Source organism: Meriones unguiculatus, assembly GCF_030254825.1.
Source record: "Meriones unguiculatus strain TT.TT164.6M chromosome 13 unlocalized genomic scaffold, Bangor_MerUng_6.1 Chr13_unordered_Scaffold_34, whole genome shotgun sequence".
Classification (NCBI taxonomy): domain Eukaryota; kingdom Metazoa; phylum Chordata; class Mammalia; order Rodentia; family Muridae; genus Meriones; species Meriones unguiculatus.
Genome location: NW_026843646.1, coordinates 9,944,174 through 9,965,882, shown reverse-complemented (window position 1 = coordinate 9,965,882; position 21,709 = coordinate 9,944,174). Strand labels below are relative to the sequence as shown.

The 21,709-nt window shown below is 57.5% G+C and overlaps 2 protein-coding genes across 2 annotated transcripts; both read right to left on the bottom strand.

Annotated features, from left to right (window-relative positions):
- Window positions 1-7,400: 7,400 nt before the first annotated feature.
- Window positions 7,401-15,469, bottom strand: Arpc1b (actin related protein 2/3 complex subunit 1B). Its single transcript, XM_021660061.2, has 10 exons — window positions 15,332-15,469; window positions 12,714-12,796; window positions 12,522-12,626; window positions 11,450-11,672; window positions 10,407-10,514; window positions 9,535-9,741; window positions 9,038-9,113; window positions 8,683-8,888; window positions 7,778-7,868; window positions 7,401-7,682 (listed from the first exon to the last, which is right to left on the bottom strand). Exons 2-10 carry the CDS (start codon window positions 12,775-12,777, stop codon window positions 7,644-7,646), a joined length of 1,119 nt encoding a protein of 372 aa, XP_021515736.1. The 5' UTR covers window positions 12,778-12,796; window positions 15,332-15,469; the 3' UTR covers window positions 7,401-7,643.
- Window positions 15,328-15,918, bottom strand: LOC110563109 (uncharacterized). Its single transcript, XM_021660069.1, has one exon. It carries the CDS (start codon window positions 15,916-15,918, stop codon window positions 15,328-15,330), a length of 591 nt encoding a protein of 196 aa, XP_021515744.1.
- Between the last annotated feature and the right edge of the window lie 5,791 nt (window positions 15,919-21,709).

Here is a 21,709-nt window from a genome sequence, read left to right as displayed (position 1 = left end):
AATTGCTAGGTGATAAAGAAAACTCCAGGCTTGGTGGTGCACGCCTGTGATGCCAGCACTCGGAGGCAGAGACACAGGAAGGCAGGCCAGCCTGTTCTACAGAGCGAGTCTGGGACAGCCTGGGCTACGCAGAGAGACCCTGGCTTGAAAAAAGCGAGAGAAGAAGGAAGGGGGAAAGAGAAGGAGGGAGGAAAAGAGAGAGGGAGGAAGGGAGACAGAGAAGGAGGCAAGAGAGACAAGGAGAGAGAGGGGGAGGGTAGAGGGGGAGGAAGGGATAAACAGAGAGAGGGAGGAAGGAAGAGAGAGACAGGACCAAAGTAGCCAGGTTCTTAGGAGAAGGAGCAGCTGGCGGGAGGGATGCCGGGAGCTGAAGGGAACTCAGCCTGGAGGTGAAGAGAGCCTGGATGCAGCAGCATGGGCCTTGTGTACCAGACACGCGTGACACTGGCATGCCTTCTGTTGTGCTGACAGGCCACGGGCAGCCGTCCGCCCTAGCTCAATCAGGATGATCTTTTCTAGTTCCATTGTGTAAATGTACCATAATTTCTGTATCCATTCCTCAGTTGAGGGACATCTAGGTTGTTTTGAGATTTTGTCTCTGACATGAACTCAGTGGCTGGCTCTTTGATCACCTCCTCCTGAGGGGGGAGCAGCCTGACCAGGCCACAAAGGAAGACTATGAATGACAGTCCTGATGACACCTGATAGGCTAGGGTCAAAAGGAAGGGGAGGAAGTCCTCTGCTATCAGTGGACTGGGGAAGGGGTCTGGGAGGAGATGAGGGAAGGAGAGAGGACAGGATTGGGAGGGGACGAGGGTAGGGCTACAGCTGGGATACAAAGTGATTAAATTATAATAAATAAAATTATATTAAAAAAATGACAGTAGGCTGATTTCTCCATTATGAAAAACTATGCAATAAAATACACACACACAAAGAACAATGAAGAAGAGCAGACTGTCCTCCAGCCAATGATGTAGGTTCCTGAAAGCTACTTCCTGTTCTTTATTACTTCATTTCCCTGTAGCTAAACAAGGCTCTCCCAACAGGGCAACTCTGCCTGCCATTTTCCTGGAGTTTACCTCCCAGGAGTGTCATGGAGTTCATGGAGGAAACTTTAAGTGGCAGGAAGATGGAGAGCGGGCAGGAGGTGAGGAAACCGGCAGTCAGTACAGTCCCATTGAGCCCCAAATTACCCCCAGTGATATTCAATTAGATCAGCAAGTCCTCCTAAAATTCTTCCAGCAGGCATAGAACATGGAGAAATGAAAGGTTCACGTCAGGGTTTGGAGACATGGTTCAGTTGATCACATGCTTAGCAACCAGGAGAAGGTCTTGAATGCCCCTGCTTGCTATCATGGAAACCCCCTACTTGTGGTTTTTCCCTTTAAAAACCACTTCTCTACTGCTGCATCAGTAAGACTTGGTGTCCAGAGTTTGATCGCTCTCTAATAAAGTGTCTCCTGGTGGTCTCAGGTTCGCGTGATCCTGGCATAACAGTCTTTCTTAGATCAGAGGTTTTATTCTTATGATTAAGGAATTTTATTTCATTTTTAGAAAACTAGCCTTCCCGTGTGTGAGAGATTATGAGATCTGCTGGAAGTGGATTCACAGACAGTGGTAGGCATGGGGGATTGAGCCTAGGTCCATCTGGAGCAGCAGGCACCTCTTTAACCACTGTGACATCCCTCCAGCTTTCCATCATCCATTCTCCATCAGCCCACCCTCCATCCTCCATCAGTTCATCCTCCGCCCTCCATCCTTCATCCTTGTCCCCTCTAAGGGCCTGGCTCTAGCTCCAGATGTGCAAGTATGCCCTGCCAGCAGATGCAGGCAGCCTCCAGGAGCATCTGCTCTGGAGCTCTTGTTCAAGCTGAAATTGCTTCCACATCGGTGTTGAGATGTTAGGCTTTAATATATATATATATATATTAGGTAGGGACACCCACCACCCCCAGTGTATCCTAACAGGGTTTTCTGTCAACTTCGTCCTGTTGTGGTGGAGGACCACACTGTTCTTCGTCGTCCTCCCCCCGCCCCCTGTCGTCTCCGTACTTTTTTTCAGCTCCAGAATACTGAATCTTGAGGATGACAGTTTGTCAATCTTTTAAGTATAAAGTCATGGCTAATTGGCTTCAGTCTGTAGATTCTGTGAGAAGCTTTGCAGGCAGAAAGGGTTTGGATTAATACAAGAAAACATTGGTTAAAAAATTAAAACTATAGAAACTATAGAAAAAGTTATTCTTAAAAAATTCCCAGGGGAGGAGGGAGGGATTTATGGGGGGATACAAATTGAATAAAGTGTAATTAATAAAAGTTAAATAAAAAATTAAAAAAAAATCCCCAAGGAGCAAAGGACGGGTTCTGTGTTCGTCAATCATACTGTGAATTTTTTTTTTTTTTGGTTTTGGTTTTGGTTTTGGTTTTGGTTTTGGTTTTTTTAAGACAAGGTCTCTCTGTGTGGCCCCGGCTGTCCCAGACTCGCTCTGTAGACAAGGCTGGCCTTGAACTCACAGAAATCCACCTGCCTCTGCCTCCCCAAGCCTGGGATCACAGGCATGGACCTCTGCGGCTTGTTTTGAAGAGTCTTGATTGCAGACACCTGCCCTGATGCCGTTTTCCATGATGGAATGCAGCCAACAGGACCTCTGCTAGAGCTCCAACCAAGTGAGCCTTCCCAACCTTGGACTTCCATGTTTCAGAAATATCTGCTAAATAAACCTATTTTCTTTATAATAATAATAATAATAATAATAAAGAGTCTTGAAAGAACTTCCGTAAACCAAGCCAAGGTATCCCATAGACAAGTTTAGGGAATGTGTTAACCAGTTTTGACTGCCCGCTCAAGAAAGGGCTTTTGGTTTGTTTTGGTTTGTTTGTTTTGGGTTCTGTTAGATTTTTTTTTTTTTCTTAATGACAAAGCTTGGCATCTTACAATAGGGCCTTTCATGAGCATCCCTAGAACCCCTGGGAACTGAGGCAGGTAGTCATTAAAAGTGGATGGCACCAGCCCTGGCGGCCCAATTAAGGCCCCTGCAGCTGCTGCCCAGGAAAATGAGCACACGACCCTGCCGACCCTGCCAGTGGTCTCCAGAGCTTGGCGAGGTCCTGGCTGCCTTATCACAAAATCTGCACGTGCAGCAAGGGCCCCTGCTGAAGAGAGAGATGCTGCTTGGCGAGAGAGGGAGGGCAGGCACCGAGAGCTTGCCAGACAGCTCTAAGTAAGACCTGCTTCAGCAGGAACTGGTCCATCCCTGGCTGGAGCATCAATTGTCACCAGTAGTGTCACACCGCCATCGGCTCTACCTTCAACTCTAATTTTGCTCAGCCTGTCCGCTTGGCAGGCCATCTGTCCATCCTCCTGGCTCTCACTGCCTGGTCTGTCAGTCTGTCGGTCTGTTGTTTGACTCTTAGTCAGGGCCTCACATTTGCTGGGTAACTGATCCTGGCCTGAGCTGCTCTTCCTGCCTCTGCCCCTCCATGCGCTGATGTCATGTGCAGACAGTTTTGAGGAGCCACTGATTCTTGCTCCAGGGACCCTCGGGCTAGTGGGGACACAGGAAGGCCTGTGATGGACTGACAGATATCGGGGGAAGAGCCCTGTGTAATAAGGAGGAGCGAGCCATGACTTAAAAACAAAAAGCAGACAGCAGTGCCGGGCAGAGCAGTGGAGGCAGCCAGACCAGAAAGTGCAAGGCCCTTGGCTGGAGACCAGCCCTGTGTGCCTGAAGAGCAGAAAGTGGGGTGCTGGGCTGGGACTGAGCGGGCAAGTGGTTCCAGGCCTTAAATTTATCCATGGGCCAGTGTGTGTTACACTCCTTTAGTCCCAGCTCTAAGCGGGGAAGGCAGAGACAGGGGGATCTCCATGAGTTCGAGGCCAGCCTGGTCTACAGAGCGAGCCCGGGATGGCCAGGGCCTAACAGAGAGACCCTGTCTCGGAAAACTGAAGGAGAAAAGCTGTTTATGTCTGGGTGTAAGCAGGCTGTGGTGCGTGGTCAGGTTGTGGGGGTCCTGGTGCTCGAACTCGGGTCATCAGGTTTGCAGCAAGCGCCTTTCCGACACTGGGCCTGTCGTCCCAAGGCTTATGTTTTAAACTCCTGGGAACAGATTCTAAGGTGTTGTGGGATTCAGGAGGTGTCTCCCGGAGATTGGTAGTGGTGGTAGAAGGTGGATGGGCGGGCCGAGGGAAGGGAGATGGGGTGAGGGCCGGCCAGGCCCTCTGCTGGGGTAGAGAGGTTCTCAAGCTGGATGCAGGCCCAGGAACCCCAGGGCTGGCACCGGTCAGCACCAGAGGCCTCTCTCGGCTCACGCTAGGGAACGGATCTCTTTCTGTTGAGAATGACTGCCCTCCCCGAACCTCCCTTTCCTCCTGGAAACTGGGTGGGGAGGACCCACCCTACCCTGGGACAGGTGTAGTTAACTGCAGAGGAACAGGCTGAGGGGAGGGTGGGCAGGGAGGAAAGGGGATGGAGAGGGAAGGGGAAGGGAAAAGATAGGGGAGGGAAGGAGAAGAGAGGGAAAGTGGGGGAAGGGGAGGGCAGGGGCCATGCTGCCCTCTGTGGACCTGGGCCCACTGGGCACAGGTGCCAGCTGGCACGCTCTGGACACTCTCTCTCCTTGCTCACTCCGGTGAGGCCCTGACAGCTGTCCCAGTCCCAAGGGCCATGGGGAAGGGGGCTGGCCCTCGGCTCCCCCAATGGCTCCCCCACCTCTGCTCCGCCCTAGCAAAAGCGTGGACACAGCTGGACCTGGACGGGAGCTGTCCCGGAGGGAATGGTAACTTGCCCCCGGCTGAGGTCCCCAGGGTCGCCACCCTGTTCCCATCCGCGGGTGCTTGCGGAGAAGGGACCCAGGGGTCCCTGCGGCTGTGGGCGCGCTCCCGTCAGCGCCTTCCAGGGGTGGGCTTCTGGGGACCGCGCCATCCCCCCGGGGCTCTGCCCTCTGCTGAGCCACCAAGCCACCGTCCTCACATTGCTGTGCCCAGCAAGTGCAGAGCGGGAAACTGCACGACTTGGTCTAGTGTGCCACCTCCCCACCCGGTCCCTGTTGGCAGAGCCCCCATGGGTCCTCCCGTAGCTGGCCCCATGTTTGTGCCCTGTCGCTGCCCAGCATGTGGCCTGGGGGGCCTTCAGAAAGCCGCGTGTCCCTGTCCTCCTCCATGGCCTCCCTCCCCACGCCCATCGGGAGCAATCTGCCATCCCCCGGACACCCAGGCTGCATCTCCAGCTGGCATTGCCCCTCACATGCCAGTGTGCCCACAGGAGCTTGCTCAGCACCCATCCCTCCTGTTTGAGTGGTGTCCAATCGGTAGAAGGCAGTGTCCCTTTGAAGCACCACCTCCTTTGCACCCGCGAGCTCCTTCCCCTGTCTCGTCCCGCCGGTCGGGAGGGCGCCCTGTGACAACCCCGGTCCACACAGAGAAGAGAAGCAGAGTGCTAAAGAGCACTACATGAAGATGCACCTGGCCGGGAAGACGGAGCAGGCCGAGGCCAACCTCGCCTGCCTGGCCATCACTGGAAGCAGCCGGAGGAGGCGTCCAGGAAGAAGGAAGGGGAGAGGAAAGGTGGGGCCCTGAGCCCAGGCTGTGAGGTGGGAGAGGCCGAGGACGGGGGCTGCCTGCCCACCCCCTCCGTCCATCCATGAGCTTCCCATGAGCTACACGTGAGCTACACATAAGCTGCACATGAGCTACATGTAAGCCACACATGAGCTACACGTAAGCTACATATGAGCTACATGTAAGCTACATGTGAGCTACCTACCCATAAGCTACAGGAGCTATATCTAAGCTTACACATGTGCTGCCCTCCATCGAACATATAAGGGTGGGCCACATTCCCACAGGTGTGTAACTGTCACTCTCCACGGGAAGGGATGGTGGCCATGGGGGCCGCTGCCCCCTTTCCTGCACCTACTGAGCTCTGAAGTGACCAGGGCCTGGTCCTTGCTGACCTCCCAGGGGCCACGGCGGTGCGGCTGCAGAGACTTCAGTGGGCAGGAGAGGCTGGAACTGGGCATGGGAGGTCCCCATGCCAGCAGCATGGTGGTCCTGCACACAGGAGCATGGGTGCTGGGCCAGGGGTCCGCAGCAGAACCCCACTTGGGGTCCGTCCCTTCCCTCTCCACCCCCACCCGTGTCCATCAGTGGTGTCCTGTGATGGGGAACAACGCGGGGTGCTTCCTGTCCTGACCACCCCCCCCCCTTTGCCTTCCCTTCCCTCCCCTTTCCACCTGCAGCAAAAGATGATGCCACCCTGTAGGAGGAAAATGAAAGCAGTCACTGTCCCTGAGTAAGTAAGCTGGAGGTAGGAGGGGACCTGCCGCCCCCCCCACCGCCGTGGCCTGGAGCCAGCTTCCAGGGCCTCCTCATCCTGGCGGGGGACTGGGGGGGAGGGGCTGCTCCCGCGGGGCCCAAAAGATGCGGGACAGCATTTCACAGGTCACCCTCCGGATATTTCTGCCGTTTTTAAGAATCCGGAACCCTGGTTGTGGGAGTGCGGAGAGAGACGCCCAGAAAGCGGGTTGAGAACGAGGCCATGTTCATCCGTAGATTGCATGGCGGGGGGCGGGGGGCGAGAGTGGGCCCGGGCCTGTCCGGTGCCCCCCTGACCTCTGCCCTGTGGCCTTCACCGCCCACTCAGGGCCGGGCCCACCATCGACCATCTCGAGACACCGCTCCCCGCATCACCCAGACGAGAGACATACTCCTCAAATTCAACTTGTGTATTTGGACGATTAAACCACATTATCGTAACCCTCGTCTGGTGGGTCCTCTGGCTGCTGCGGTGCCCACTGGTGCCAGGACACCCAGGACACTCTGGGCTGGTGGTACCCCACAATACACCAGCTGTGTCCAGCCTATCCGGAGTTGCCCAGGGCCCACCGGAGGCCGTGCCCCAGGGTCCCGGTGCCTAGTGCCCAGGCTGTGGGGTCCTCTGTGCCCTCAGGCAGAGGCCTGCCTGCGGGGGAGTTGCTGGAGGCGTGCCCAGTGCCCATGCTGTGAGGTCCCCTGTGCGCTCCCTGAATGCCCGTGAGACTCCTGAGGCCGGTGTCCGTGGGATAGGAGGGCCCCACGCACAGGAACCTCTGCCCCGTGCCCCGGGGCCTGACCCCGACCGAAGGGGCCCCGCCCCACCCGAACTCCAACACCACCTCACTTGGGGTGGAGGAGGAGGAAGTGGGCACAGGGCTTGGGGACTGGGTAAAAACCACTGAGCATGAACCACAGAGCCAGAGCCACAGAGAAGCGAGGTTTCCAAACTAAGGCCCGGAGCCGAGCGCACAGCACAGTCAGACCACTAAGGTGAAACAGGCAGAGAGCCGGGTTCAAGGCCGCCCCTCCCCCCCCCCCCCCCCGCGCTCAGGGTGCCGGGGCTGCATCCACACTTCCAAACACCATAGGCCTTTCAAGCTGGCATCTTTATTAACCAAAAGTGGAAGCAGTTCGCGGCCAGCACCGGGCTGTGGCTCTTGTCTCAGTGACTGAAGCATTTCTCTAAAAGGCACATTTTCTTGAAGCGGGTGGGAAAAGTCCCCTCTCCTCCCGGGCAGCGCCCCTGTGAGGCCCAGAAGTGGTCAGCAAAGCAGCCCTGGCTCCCCCGAGTCCCCCGACGTCATCGTCGTCCTCGGCAGCTCCCCACTGCTCACTTGATCTTTAGGTCCTTCAGAGCCGACTCCAGGCTCTGTGGGGAAGGAGCAGGCGGGCTGGTTCCCAGTGGGTTCCCAGGGCAGCAGCCAGGTCGAGGAGGGGGTACACGGGGTCCCGGGGCAGCCTCACCTTCACGTCCCAGATGCTCATGCCGCCGTCCATGCCGGTCGTGCAGAACTGCGAGCACCTGGCTTTGCCCCCACTCAGCACCGAGATCTGGCTGGAGGGAGGCGGGGCCGGGGTCAGGGGCCAGGGCTTCCAGGCCAAAACCCCCAAAACCCGCTGAAGTGAGGTTGGACCGCGCGGCAGGCAGGGACCAGCAGGCCCCACTTCCCGGTAAGCCGGAGGGCGGCCGAGCCCCACGGCTGGTGGCCTTGGGGTCTCCCACGATCGGGCTCCAGCAAGATGCCCACCGGCCACTTCCCGGCTTCCTCCAGGCCCTACCAGGGCTAGGCAAAACCCTTGAGGTTGGCCTGCGGTCTTCTCTAGCCCCACCCTCCAGCGCCGAGCTGCTGTGCTCAGTTCCCTCGGGCCCCTCCCCCAGCTCCAGCACCAAGCCAAGTGCCCACCCCGGGCCCCGCCCTGACCTCCCTCAGCCCCGTCCCGCCTCCCTCAGGCCACGCCCTGACTTCCATCACCACGCGGCAGCGGTGCTCAGCTCCCCCATGCCCCGCCCGCCTCCCTCTGGACCCGCCCACAACTCATGCTGTTGTCCCTGCCTCCCTGGGGCCCCGCCCATCTCCCTCAGACCACGCCCAAGCTGCCAACGACACGCTGACGTGCCCACCTCCCTGAGGCCCCGCCCCTGACCAAAACGCTGCTGAGTCTGCCTCCCCCAGGCCCCACGCAACAACCCGGGCCCCTCCCCTGAACATGCTGTTGTACCAGCCTCCTTCGGGCCTCGCCCCGGACACCACGCTGCCGTGCCCACCTTCCTAGGCCCGCCCCCCGCCCCGGACCCCATGCTGCTGAGTCCGCCTCCCCCAGGACCCTGTCCACCTCCCAAAACGGCTCCCTTTGCGCCCCTGAGGCACCTGACGCTGTTCTTATGCAGCGAGTCGAGCCCGGCGCCCCCAGCTGCACCGCCCTCGGAGCTGGCCTTCTTGTCCAGGTTCTGGAAGCGCTCGCGGGCCGTTAGTCCGCGCTGGCTGCTCTGCCTGGGCACATCCAGCCGGCCGCCCGAGGCCAGCCTCCCCGCCGCGCCATCGTAAGTGAACAGCACCGGGAAGCAGTCGTGGCCCTGCCGGGGAGTGACAGAGGGCGGGGGAGCGTCCCTCGGGGAAACTGAGGCCGGGGAGGGTTAGCCCAGGCTACACCGAGAAAGCCCCACGCGTGGGTGAAGGATGGAGAGCGGGAGGAGGGGCGAGGGAACCCCCAAAAGCCACTCACCGCCGCCACCAGGCTGTTCTCGGTGATGAAGGTAACGGCCAGGAGCGGCAGGGCGTCAGAGGCCAGGGTGGCCACGCTGGGGAGAGGGACGGGGTAAGGACGCCACATCCCCTCCCCACCTGCCCTCTGCGCCCCCCACCGAAACCAAAACAGCAAGGTCCCCTCCCTGACTGCCCTCTGTGTCCCCCACTGAACCCCCCAAATCCCAGTCCCCTTCCCCCCGCCCTCCCCTGACCCCCTGTCCACTCCCAGCCTGCAATCTGCCCCCCCCCACACCGACCCTCAGGGTCCCCTCCTGGTCCGCCTCTGTCCCCCACCTCAAACCCTCGCCCCCTCTAACCCGTTCCCCTCCGCACCTGCCCTCTTCGCCCCACACTGAACCCTAACCACCCCAGGACCCCTCCCTGCCTGCCCTCTCCCCACCCCGCCCCTACTCGCCCCCTTCTGCCCCCTCCTCTCCTAACCGTAACCACCCCCCGCATCTCTCCCCCGCTCACGCCATCTTGCGCTCGGCGTCGGCCAGGCACACGGTGCTGTCGTGACTGACCCAGGCCAGGCGGCCCCCGCTGGCAGAGAAGCTAACGCCGTGCACCCAGCCGCCGGCGCCGCTCGACTCGAACAGCAGCTCCCCGAAGGGCATCTTGGAGCCCCAGGGCGTGGGCGCCGGCCGCTCCTCCACCTCCTTTATGTAAGCCGAGAAGATCCTGCGGAGTAAGAGCAAAAGGCGGTGCTGAGGGGGGGGCAGAGGGGTAGTGGGAGAAGGGGGGGAGTGGGGGGCGTGGGGGCGTGGAGGCGAGGCGGGGCCGGTGCTGACAGGGAGCGGAGGTGAGGCGGGGCTGCTGGGGGTGGGGTGGGGGGCCTGCAGCTCCTCCACCTCCTTGATGTAGGCCCTGTAGGGCCTGCCTGCCCTGCCCGGGATGGCAGCCTGGAGACTGACACGAATGGGGTGGGGTGGGGCTGCCTCAGTTTCCTCCCGCCTTGATGCCTGGGATAGCAGCTGGGGGGCTGATGGGGGCCTGCCTCAGGTTCCCCCTGCCCTGCTTAGGATGGCAACAGGAGTGGGGCGCCCCAGTCCCCTGGGCCCCAATTCTGCCCTCTCCTCTCCCCCCTCCCTCCTCTCCCCCTCGCCTTTTGCACATCTGTGACAGGGGAGTAGCCCAGGCTAGACGATGGGGGGGGGAATCATAGATGGTAGCCCGGGCTAGATGGGGGAATCATAGAATGTAGCCCAGGCTAGATGTAGGATCATACCATGTAGCCTGGGCTAGATGGGGGGATGGGGGAGGGAATAATGAGGGTAGCCCAGGCTAGACGGGGGATGGGGCTAGGGAGGGACTTGGAGCTCCCTCCCCCCTGCCTCGGAGCTCACCTGCACTTGAAGTCACAGGAGCCAGCAGCCAGGAGCACACTATTGGGGTGCCAGTCCAGGCTGAGGACGGTGGAGCGGATGGGCTTCTTGATGTGCTTGCACACCCACCTAGAGGAGAGGCAGGGGCATGGCTGTGAGTTCGAGGCCAGCCTGGGCCACACAGAGGGACCGGGGCCACACAGAGGGACCCGGTCTCCAAAAACCAAAAACAAACAGGGCAGACTACGAATTGGGAGATGGAGGGATGGCCGCTCTCCCAGAGGCCCTATGTTCAGTTCCGGCCCCCACACTGCGACTCAAGGCCGGCTAGTGAGATCTAGCGCCCTCTGCTGGAGAGCGGGTGCAGTGCAGTCAGAGTGCTGTACACAGAAAAGATAACGAATAAATCTTTTAAGTGTATGCATGGCACGCACAATTGTGGTGCAAAAGCCTGTCATGACAGCCCGGGAAGGCAGAGGCAGGAGGAGGACCACAAGTTGAAAGTCATCCCTGGCTGGTCTCTGAGCATTCAGATGATGTTTGGGTGCTTGTGGGGGTCCCTGGCATGAGCAGGGGGGTGACAGACCCCTGAGGATGTCCCCAGAGGTGGCAGCTGTCTGTCTGTCCCTGCCGTTATCGGGTCACGTCACGATACTGAGGACGACCCTGGGATCCACCCCGGCGGGAGGGACAGACTCCCCCAGAGTGGCACCATCTGTTTAGGGACACCCTGACCTTGGGTGCTTTGGTCCCGTGCTCTCCCACACACGGGTCCATCCCTCTCCCCTCCAGTCCTCCCTCTTTCCCCACCGGAGTCCCCCACTCCCCCGGGCCCTTCTCCTCCCTCCAACCGTCCTCTTCCCTACCCTGTCCTCCCCACCATCCGGGTCCTCTTCTTCCCCCATCCAGATCTCTTTCCTTCCCCCATCCTCCCCGCTCCTGGGTTTTCCCCTCCTCCCACCAGGGTCCTATTCCCTCCCCCATCCTCTGTTCTACTCTCCCCCACCTTTCCCCCCTCCTCTCCTCCCCAGGCCCTCCCTCCGTGTCCCCCCTCAAGCACCCACCAATCATTCTCCTGCTCGAAATAGCAGACAGAGATGACGCGGGAGCCACTGCCCACAGCGAACTTGTTCTCATTGGGGGCCCAGCGCACGCAGCGGGCAGCACGGTTGATGCGGAGGATGACGAGTGTGGGCTTCCACGCGCGTCCCTTGAGGGTCCACACGTAGGCGTTGCGATCTGTGCCGCACGTCACAATGCGGTTGCTCTCAGGGGCCCAGTCTATGCCTGCGGGGTTGGGTCAGAGGAGGGGTTCGAACCTAAGAACCTGCAGGCTATGGTGACCACGCCCCGGATGTGCTGCTCCAGGGCCGGGCTCCACCTCCGGCCACGCCCCCAGCCCCTCACCGGATCCTGACTGGAGGATTCCAGCATGTACTGAAACCCCGGGCACACCCCAGGCTCCTCACTGGATTCTGAATGGGGAATTCCATCAAGTGCTCCACCCCTGGCCATGCACCCAGTTCCTCACTGGGCAATTTTAGGCAGCTGTGATCCTGACTCCGGGATTTCTAGCAAGTAGCCTGGTTCACTGTGATCAGGTGTTCCACCCACGGCCACACCCCCAGCCTCTCACAGGATCTTGACTGCAAGTAGCGTTCCTCAAGCTGATCAAGTTCTCTGTCCCTGGCCATACCCGCTGCCCTTCATTGGGCAATTTTAGACGGGTGTGATCATCCTTGGAGCATTCTAGCAATTAGTCTTCCTCATGCTGATTAAGTCCTTGACCCCTGGCCATGCTCCCAGCCCCTCACCATATCCTGACTGGGGAATTCTAGCAACTGCTCTATCCCTGGCCACGCCCCCAGCCCCTCACTGGATCCTGACTGGGGTATTCTATCAAGTGTTCTGCGTCTGCCACGCCCCTAACCCCCTCACTGAGCAGTTTTAGGTGGATGTGATCTTAGATCTGACTGGGGGATTCTAGCAAGTGGTGAGATCTCCTTGGGGAGCTCTAGGGTGGGTGCTGTACCCCACTTATCAGGGAGCCCAGTGATTCCCAGCAAGCCACCCCCAGACGCTCACAACTAGGGATGCTGATCCCCCCGCCCCTCCAGGAGGGTGGTTCTGACCCACCTGTCACCTGCCCATTGTGCTCCTTCAGCTCGTGCACCTTGTTCCACTTGGCCCCAGCCTTCTCATAGATGTGCACCTCGTGGTTGTTGGGGCAGATGGCGATCTCTGCGGGGTGCAGAGGGGGAGGACGGGCAGTGTGGGCACCCCTCCCCCTCCCCACTCATGCCCAGGCCTCCCCATCAGGCCACTCACGCGTCCGGTCCTTGTTCCACGCATGACAGCTGATGGGCTCCACCAGGAAGCTATGGTAGGCCATGGCGACTCGAGTCCCGGGCCTGGGGAGGGGCGGGAGCGCGGATCAGCGGTGCCCCGGGTCTTGGTTGGGGAGAGCAATCTGAGCTACCCCGGTATCCTGACTCCTGACGCATGACACAGCTTGGAGCTCAGCTGGGCCACTTGGTGGGTTCGGCTTTTCCTCACCTTCTGTCCACCCTCCACTCCCATCCAGTTTCACACCCCCAATTACTAGACAGGATAGATGGGAGAGGGGGAAGAGAGGAAGAGAGAGACAGAGGAAGAGGGAGAGAGGGAGGGAAAGGGGAAGAAAGAAGGGGAGAGAGAGGGGAGGAGGGAGAGGGAAAGAGAAAGAGGACAGAGGAAAAGAGAGGGAGATGGAGGGAAAGAGAAAAAGGGGAGGGAGGGAAAGAGAGGAGGGAGAGAGAGGGAAACGGGGAGAGACAGAGGAAGAGGAGAGAGAGGGATATAGGGCAAGAGGGGAATAGACAGAAAGAGGAGAGAGGAAGAGAAGGGAGAGAGAGGGAGAGGGGGAGAGATTCAAGCTAGATCCCTGAATCTAGCCGGTGCGGCGACACACTGTAACACATGGGGAGGCAGGCGGATCTCTGTGGGTTCCAGGGCAGCCTGCTCTACAAAGCGAGTCCAGGACAACCAGGGCTACAAAGAGGAACCCTGTCTCGAAGGAAAGAAAAGAAAGAAAGAAAGAAAGAAAGAAAGAAAAGAAAAGAGGGGCTGGAGAAACGGCTCAGAGAGTGCAGGCTGCTCTTCCAGAGGTCCCGAGTTCGAGTCCCAGCCCCGGCGGCTCACGACCATCTACAGTGAGATCTGGTGCCCTTGGCTGGTGTGCAGGCGCAATGCAGCCCGAAAACTATACATAATAAACAAATCTCTAAAAAAATTAAAAAAGGGAAAGAAGAGATCCTTGTAGCTTCTATCATCTTGGAATAGGACTACAAAGAAACCACAATCACCAACAACCCCCCAGTACCTCACTGGGGTATTCTAGGCAGGGGTTCTGTCTCTTGAGCCACACCCAGCCAGTCACTGGGGAATTCTGGGCAGGGGCTCTACCGCTGAGTCATGAGTTTGAAGCAGCTGGCAGAATGGCTCACGGTGTCAGGTGCTCGATGCCTAGCCCGAGGACCCGGGTTCGGGGGCCCAGGACCTGATGAATGGCAGAACGAGTGAACCACCCCCACCACGCACACACAAACGAACGCACGGAATTGCAAATCATTAAAATACTCCTCACTATCATGGCTGGGTATATCCTCCAGCCCGGGCCGGCCTGTTGGGTCCTTCCTTGTTCAGTTGACTTTTTATTATTATTATTATTATTATTATTATTATTATTATTATTATTATTTCTTGGCCCTGGGCTGGGCCTGAGTCGCCCGCAGCGATGATTTGACTCTGTACAAGCAATTCAGGAAGTCCCCCGCCCAGCCCAGCAGCCCAGGCGCAGCCGGCAGCAACTTTTTTTTTTTTTCAAACGGTGCTAAGCCTTACTCAACTTCCTGTTCTGGGTCGGGGAGCCTGGGTGGCGTGGGCAGCCTCCCGCCCAAAACCCCCGGTTTCCTCCTCCTCCGGGCTGCACCCCAAGTCTCATCAGACGAAGTCAAAGCCAGCAAATAATTCTAACCACCCCCCACACACACACACTCCAGGGCTTTTTTATGGGCCCACGCCACACCCATAAAAAAGAGAGCAGGGTGTAGCCCTAGTGAACCGACTGACTTGAGGCAAAAAATTTTTTTAAAGCAGATTTTATGCCAGTAACGGAGTTTAACAAGCCCCAGACCCCTGGGAAGAAGGGGGGTCCGGAAGGGAGAGCCTGTGTGGAGGCGTCTGTTACTTAAAAAAAAAAAAACCCACAGTGTGCTCAACTTCAGTCTCAGGCCCGGGGAAAGGCAGCACTGTTTTGAGTAAAGCCCAGCACTGTCTTGAGGCCAGCCCAACCTTACCCAGCAAGAGAGACCCTGCCTAAAAAAAAAAGCAAAACAAAAAGCTCAAAGAAGAACGGATCATCAGGAAGTTCTGTTAATACAGACACTTTTTGGGGGACGCGGAGGGGGTGAGTGTTCGGGGGAACAACAGCAGCCACTGCGGAGACGCTAGAGATTTGAACTCGGATCCCCTCTCGCTCCCATGGCCAAGTCTACCTGCTTTCGCTGCTTTGCACGCGAGGAAGTAGTTGCACTTCCCTTGGGACCCCCCATCCTTCCCTCCTCACAGCCCGTCCTACCGGCCCTTGGGCACGATCACGGGTGGGAGGGGGGGAGATTGGGGGAGGGGAGCCAGCTCAGACCCGGAAGGCCACGCACCCGGGGGTGGGGGGAGAGGGGGAAGTAATTGGGAGTCGGGCCCTGAAGTAACGGGGCGACCGACGGCTGGGATCGCGAGGCTGTCGCCCCCGCTCCGTCCCCTCCTTCGTCCCCCGCCCTCCCTACGGCGCACTAGGCTCTCCGCTGCCACCCCCCCCGCCCCGTCGAGCATCGCCTCTGGTCGTCCCCATCCCCCCCCCACTCCCGGTATTTTTCCCCACGACGTGTCGGGGACCCCACGGCCCTCACCTCAGCGCGCCCCGGCCGCGGACTCTGGACAGTCGACGCGCCGACCCGGCTGTAAGAGCCGCGCGCCGCCCGCCCGCCCGCGGAGGCCGCTTACTTCCTGGTGGGCGGGCGGGGGCGGGGCCTTCGGGCAAGGGGCGGGGTCGCTGGACACCGGAGGCGGAGTCTCCGGACAAGGGAGCCATATCCGGGCAAGGGGCGGGGGTCTCTGGGCAAGGGGCGGGGTCTCTGCACAGGGGAGAGAGATCCGGGCACGGAGGCGGGGTCTCCGGGTATGGGGCGGGGTCTCTGGACCCCAGAGGCGGAGTCTCCGTTGGTGGTGGTGGGGAAGATGCAGGGGCGGGGTCTGCAGGCTTGGGGTGGGGTTTTCGAACAGGAGACCGGGGCACGAGGACGGGATCTCGGGGCACTGGGACGGGGTTTCCAGGCATTGGGGGGGCTGTCTCCGGACACTGGGAAGGGGTCACCGGCCACCAGGACGGGGTGTACAGGCGCTTGGGGCAGGACCTCCGGGTACAGGGGGCGGGGTCTTCGGCCAACAGGGGCGGGATCTCCGGCAACCGAGGAGGAGTCTCCAGGCATCCAGGCATTTGGGGAGGGCTATGGGCACACACGAGGCGGGGGTCTCCCTCTCTCTCTCCCTCCCTCCCTCTCTCTCTCTCTCTCTCTCTCTCTCTCTCTCTCTCTCTCTCTCTCTCTCTCTCCCTCTCTCCCTCTCTCCCTCTCTCCCTCTCTCCCTTCCTCCCTTCCTCTTTCTCCTCCCTACCTTTTTCCCTCTCCTCCCTACCTCCCTTCTCCCTCTCTCTCCTTCCCACTCCCTCTCTCTATCCAATGAATCTCTTTCATACCACATCTGTTGTACGCGGCATTTTAAAATACATTATTTACAGGTGCGCCCTGGCTCCCCACTTCTCCAAAGTCCTTCCTCCTTGGCCATGCCGGGGACGTGCGAAGTGGCCGTGCGCCCCAGCTCTCCTGGGGAACCCCCGGGCTGCTGCGGAGGGACAGCATCTTTCGGTGGTGGTTTCTCTTCACAGTTGGGGTCCGTTCCCCGGGACGCATCTTGTACCCAGGCCTGCGCGGGCTCGGCCTCCTCCTTCCAGTCCTCCTCTTGCTTTGGGATCAGATCGGGATTCCAGGCAACTCTGGTCACCAGGCCTGAAACGGGAGAACATGAGCAGATAGAAAGGGCCCAGCCCGTGACTCCAATGCCAGTGTTAGGACATGAGGTCTCGGTGGGGTGTCAATCTATAAAAACTGTTCCTCTAAGCGCTCGGGGAAGCGGAGGTGGGGGGGATGGCTGTGAGTTCGAGGTTTGCGTGTTCCGGACAGCCAGGGCTACACAGAGAGACCCTGTTTCGAAAAACAAAAAGAAACGAAAAATAGGAGGGGCATTTGGGAAAGAAAGGTTCCAGAGGGAGTGGGAAGGGCTAAGAGAGGAATGGAAAGGCGCGTGCTAGGAAAAACAGGGTTCCAAGTGGGAGTGAGAGGGGCTGTAAGAGCAATGGGAGGCCACCCTGAGAAGAAGAAGGATTCGAGAGGCGGGAGCACAGGAACTGGAAGCATTCTGGGAAGAAGAGGGGCATAGGAATTGATTCTGATCAGAGTACATTATGTGTGTGTGTATATGAAATCATCAGAGAAAAAGTGAAAACGTATCAAAACAGGTGAAGTGTCTTAGCCCTTAGCCCCAGGTCTCAGAAGGCCAAGGAGGGTCTACACGGTGAGTTCCCAGCCAGCCCTGTCTCAGAAACACAGCAGCAACAACAAAAAGAACTATTAAAAATCCACATGTGCACAGAAGAAAAAACAGACAAGGAAGACTCAGACTGAGTCACGCAAGGAACCCTGAGGCTCTCAGCCCACATCAGTGAACGCTTTCAGGTACCTACCTTGGTTTGGCTCAGCGATGGATGGACTGTTACCCGGTCTTGAGGGCCAAATAATAAAGAAACCCTTCCAGGCCCTGAGCGGCGTTTGGATGCTTCTTCACAGCCTCGAGGAGACCCTAGCTCACCAGAGCCACACGGACCACAGGGCATCAGGAAGAGCATCACTCAACCGGCATGGCTGTGCTCTTGCCATCCTAGCTCTCTCCCCACAAGCCTTTCCAGGCCACGACCAGCTGCTCCCACTCCCCACCCCCCCACCCCCGAGTCAGAGATCCAGCCTCGGCCTTGAAAGTCAGGGTGCCCTGGAGGGGCGCAAGACCTCAGTTAGTGCTCGCTGTCCCTGCTAAGAGCAAGGAGTTGGTGAGTACCAAGGCCTTCCCTGTCACCTTGACTGGGCTCTGGGTCACCTGAAACGAGGCTTCGAGGCTAGCCTGAGCTAGCCAGCATCTCCCAGCAGCTTTGACTGTGCTGAATGGGAGGAAGGGAGACAAGGGGAGAGCCAGCATCCACCTCCTCCTTACTGCTAAACAGGGAATCAAGGGGACCAGCCACACCTGTGCCGTACATTCCTGGCTCCAGACTGTGGCTCTTGTTCTTGACCCCCCAAAATAAGCCCTTCCCTCTCGGAGCTCTTGACACGGCAGTGGGAAGATTCAATGGGGGGGGGGGGCGGGGGAGAACGTGGCTTAACTATGAAATGACATTTCTGGGGGGGGGGATCTGGAAAACGTTAATCAAGGTGAACTTTCTGGGGCCGGAGGGATGGCTCAAAGGTTGAGCTGATCTTCCGGAGGCCCTAATGTAGGCAAAAGAACAATGCACGTGAAAAAAAAAAACAAAAAACAAAACAAAAAAAAAAAAAAAACCTTTTTGTAAAATCACTTTTACAAAACAAAGTGTGCTCCCTGCTCTGAAGAGCGACCCGGACACAGCAGCCAGCACCCACACCGGGCAGCTTACAATAGGCCCTGTGACTCCAGATTCGGGGATGCGATGGCCTATTGTGTGCCCCTGGAGCTGTTCCACACACATGAACAAAAATTAAATAAAAACTTTTCACACTGACAATGGTTTCAGGTTACATCCCCAAAAGGCACAGTCCTATCCCGTCCTCCTCTGAGTGTTTGTGTGTGAATGTGAAAGCAGATGCCTAGAGAATGGCATGGGACCCCTTCCTCTCCCGTTGGAGGGGTCCAGCCGGGGTCCGGGAACCGAATTCACGCTCCGGAGGCTTTACAGCAGGCTCTCGGACTCGGGGGTGGTGGCCCCTCACCTGCGGGGAGGCCGGGTGCAGGCTGCGCGCCCAGGCTGCCGCTTCCTCCCCGCTCCCGGGGAGCCGGTGGCGCGGGAGGATGCTGAGAAACTGCTTGAGGACCAGCAGCTCCAGCATCTGCTCCTTGCAGCGTCGCTCCGGCTGCAGCCAGCGGCGGCACAGCTCCCGCAGGCGGCTCAGGCCTCTCTATGGTTCGCCTTCCTTTCACTGGGCTCCCAGGCCAGGTCCTTGAAGAAAAGGATGTATAACCAGTAGGGTGTGTCTGTGTGGACTGGGTGGGGAGGGTGGGGGGAGGTAGGGAGTGGGGAGGGTGGAGGGGCGGGGGACAGGGGTGGGGTGGGGTGGGGGGACGGGACGTGCTACACGGAGGGTTCCTGTCATGAAAGAAAATCAGAAGAAATAAATAAAAGGGTGGGCTGGAGAGATGGATGGTTCAGCGGCTTTCTGTCCAGGATCTTGGGACTGGGTTCAATTCCTGGCTCCCCCTACATGGTTCAGAGACGGACCTGCAGGCCAAACAACCATATACAAAATAATAATAATAATAACAAAACTGATGAAATTATTTCAATTTTTAAAGTTTTTTTTTGTTTGTTTTTTATTTTTCGAAAACAAACAAACAAAAATGTTTAGGCTGTTCTGGACACGTGCTGTGGACCAAGGCTGGCCTTGAACTCACAGAGTTCACCCTGCCTCTGCCTGCTGGAGCGCTGGGGTCAGAGGTGTCGGCCATAATGAGTTTTAGACCAGCCAAGGGTACACAGTGAGACTATCTCGAAGAAGAAAAAAAAGAAAAAAAAAATACAGTGTGAGCAAGATACTTTTTTTCTTTTTAACTTTTATTAGTTATACTTTATTCACTTTGTATCCCCCCATAAACACCTCCCTCCTTCCCTCCTAATCCCACCTTCCTTCCCCCTTCTTCACACATGCCCCTCCCCAATTCCACTGATAGGGGAGGTTTTGATCTTAGTCTATCAAATCTCATCAGGAGTGGCTGCATTGTCATCTTCTGTGGCCTGGCAAGGCTGCTCCCCTCTCAGGGGGAGGTGATCAAAGAGCAGGCCAATCAGTTTATGTCAGAGGCTGTCCCTGATATTTCTTTTTTAATATATTATTTATTTATTTTTATTTTCTGTACATCCGTGTTCTGGATGCATAGATGTCTGAGTATGGGCATTTGACCCTTGGGATAGGAGTTAGGGACAGTTCTGAGCCGACACATGGGTGGTTGGGATGGAACCCTGATCCTTCCTGGAAGAGCAGCCAGTGCTCTTAACCTCTGAGCCTTCTCTCCAGCCTTGAGCAAGACATCTCTAATTCACATGTGTACAGTGCACGCAGCACCTCGGAGAGGCTATCAGATACTACAGCAACCAGAGGAGGCAAAGAGTCTTGGGACTCGAACCCACATCATCTGGAGGGAAATTGGAACAGGAACTGGAACTGTTATACCTAACAGGTGAAGGGTTCTGCCTGCAGTGAGGATGTTTAGAAGAAACCCCTGTTCCTCTTGACCAGGTTGTGTTGGCTCAGGGATCTTGATGCTCTGGCCCACTCTGAGGTTCCTTAGCTGCCTGTGATGTCATCTTTGGTACTCACCACCAGGGGCCCAGGATGAAGGGCACTCTGCCTTGTTTTCCCTCCCTCTCTCTCTCTACTTACCATTCTCATTCCCTCATCTATCAATCTCCCTTTCTCCCTCTCTTTCAGCCTCCCTCCCTCTCAATCCCTCTCCCTCTTTCCCTGTTTCCCTCTCTCAATCCCTCCCTCTTCCTCTCTTCTTCCCTCCCTCTTTCAGCCTCTCTCTCCCTCCCTCTATCTTTCTCAATCACTCTCTCTCCCTCCTTCTGTTTCCCTCTCTCAATCCCTCCCTCTTCCTCTCTCTGAGTGAACACCCTGCCCCTATGACCACTAAATTTTTTTTTTCTTTTTCACGGTGTTGGGATTCAAACTCGGGCCCTGCTACCCATGTGGCAGGCACTCTGCTGCTGTGCCCCCCCGGCCCCCCCCCACCAGCTTTCACCTTTCATGCTGGCTCCTTAAATTCCCTGGGACTTCAACCTGTGACTCTCTTGCCTCGGTTTCCCTTATCCCTTCCCCCACCCTAGTGCCATTAGACCAGGCTCAGGTTTTCAGATTTTTTTTCCTCCTGTCACTGGAACAGAGTCAGCTCTGATCCTGGCTCTTCTCCCCCCATGCCCCCCCCCTTGCTCTTCCTATAGGTCTGTTGTGAGGCCTCTTTGGTTCAGTTAGAAAAAACAAAAAAAGCAACAACAGCCTCCTCCCCGTGAGTCCCTGGCCTGATGCCTGTCCCTGCTCAGCTCCAAGCTGCCTTCGTGGAGGTTATTCTATCTATCTATCTATCTATCTATCTATCTACCTACCTACCTACCTATCATCCATCTATCATCTACCTATCATCATCTGCCTACCATCTATCATCTATGATCTACCTATCATCTATCACCAATCATCCATCCACCCACCCACCTATCTGTCTGTCTGTCTATTTATCTATCTATCTGATGGAGGTGGGTATGGAATTCAAGGCCTTGCACACGAAGCAAGCCACCCCCTGGCCCCTCACGGCTGTGTGTCCCTGTCAGGGCCCCTCCAGCCTGTCTGCTTGATTAAGGTGTGGAAAGCAGTAGTTTTCAGAAACTCTTTTCTTCACATTTCTCAGTATCTCTTCCTCCCCTCTCCACCCCAATCCAGCACCCTGGACACCAGGTAGGAGGGAGGAAGGGCCAGGGGGAGAGGTGGGCAAGATTCTCTCTGCAGCTTCCTGCTGGGCAGGGCTGTGGGGTCCCACACCTGGGACCAGAATGCAAACATTTATATCCACAACAAAGGTAGTTTGCAGTTTCTTTTTCTTTCTTTTCTTTCCTTCTTCTTTTCTTTCTTTCCTTCCTTTCTCTTTTCTTTCTTTCTCCCTCTCTTTCCTTTCTCTCTTTCTCATTTGTTCGCTTTTAGCGAATTGCCGAGAACTGCCTCTTTCGGCTGTGGAGGAAACCCGGGCTCCATGTGGCGACCATGTTGGTGTCACCAGCCCTCCAGCTGTCCTCAGATCTTAGCTGGGAAGCTCTGGTTGTTCAGGAGCTCTTCCTAGAGATGAGGCCAGTAGACCCTGTTTCACCCTGCCCCAGCCTGGCAGCCTTCTGGGCACACCAGAGTGGAGGGACTGGCCAGGGTGGCAGGAGACACGGCAGCTCC

What these genes read in the sequence shown, in the direction of transcription:
- Arpc1b (XM_021660061.2), bottom strand. Translation starts at nt 12,777, where the DNA reads ATGGCCTACCATAGCTTCCTGGTGGAGCCCATCAGCTGTCATGCGTGG. An exon ending in TCCTGTGACTTCAAGTGCAG is followed by an intron (nt 9,742 to 10,406) that starts GTGAGCTCCGAG and finishes CTTACTCCGCAG; the next exon opens with GATCTTCTCGGCTTACATAA. An exon ending in GACGCCGAGCGCAAGATGGC is followed by an intron (nt 9,114 to 9,534) that starts GTGAGCGGGGGA and finishes CCCTCTCCCCAG; the next exon opens with CGTGGCCACCCTGGCCTCTG.
- LOC110563109 (XM_021660069.1), bottom strand. Translation starts at nt 15,918, where the DNA reads ATGCCTGGATGCCTGGAGACTCCTCCTCGGTTGCCGGAGATCCCGCCC.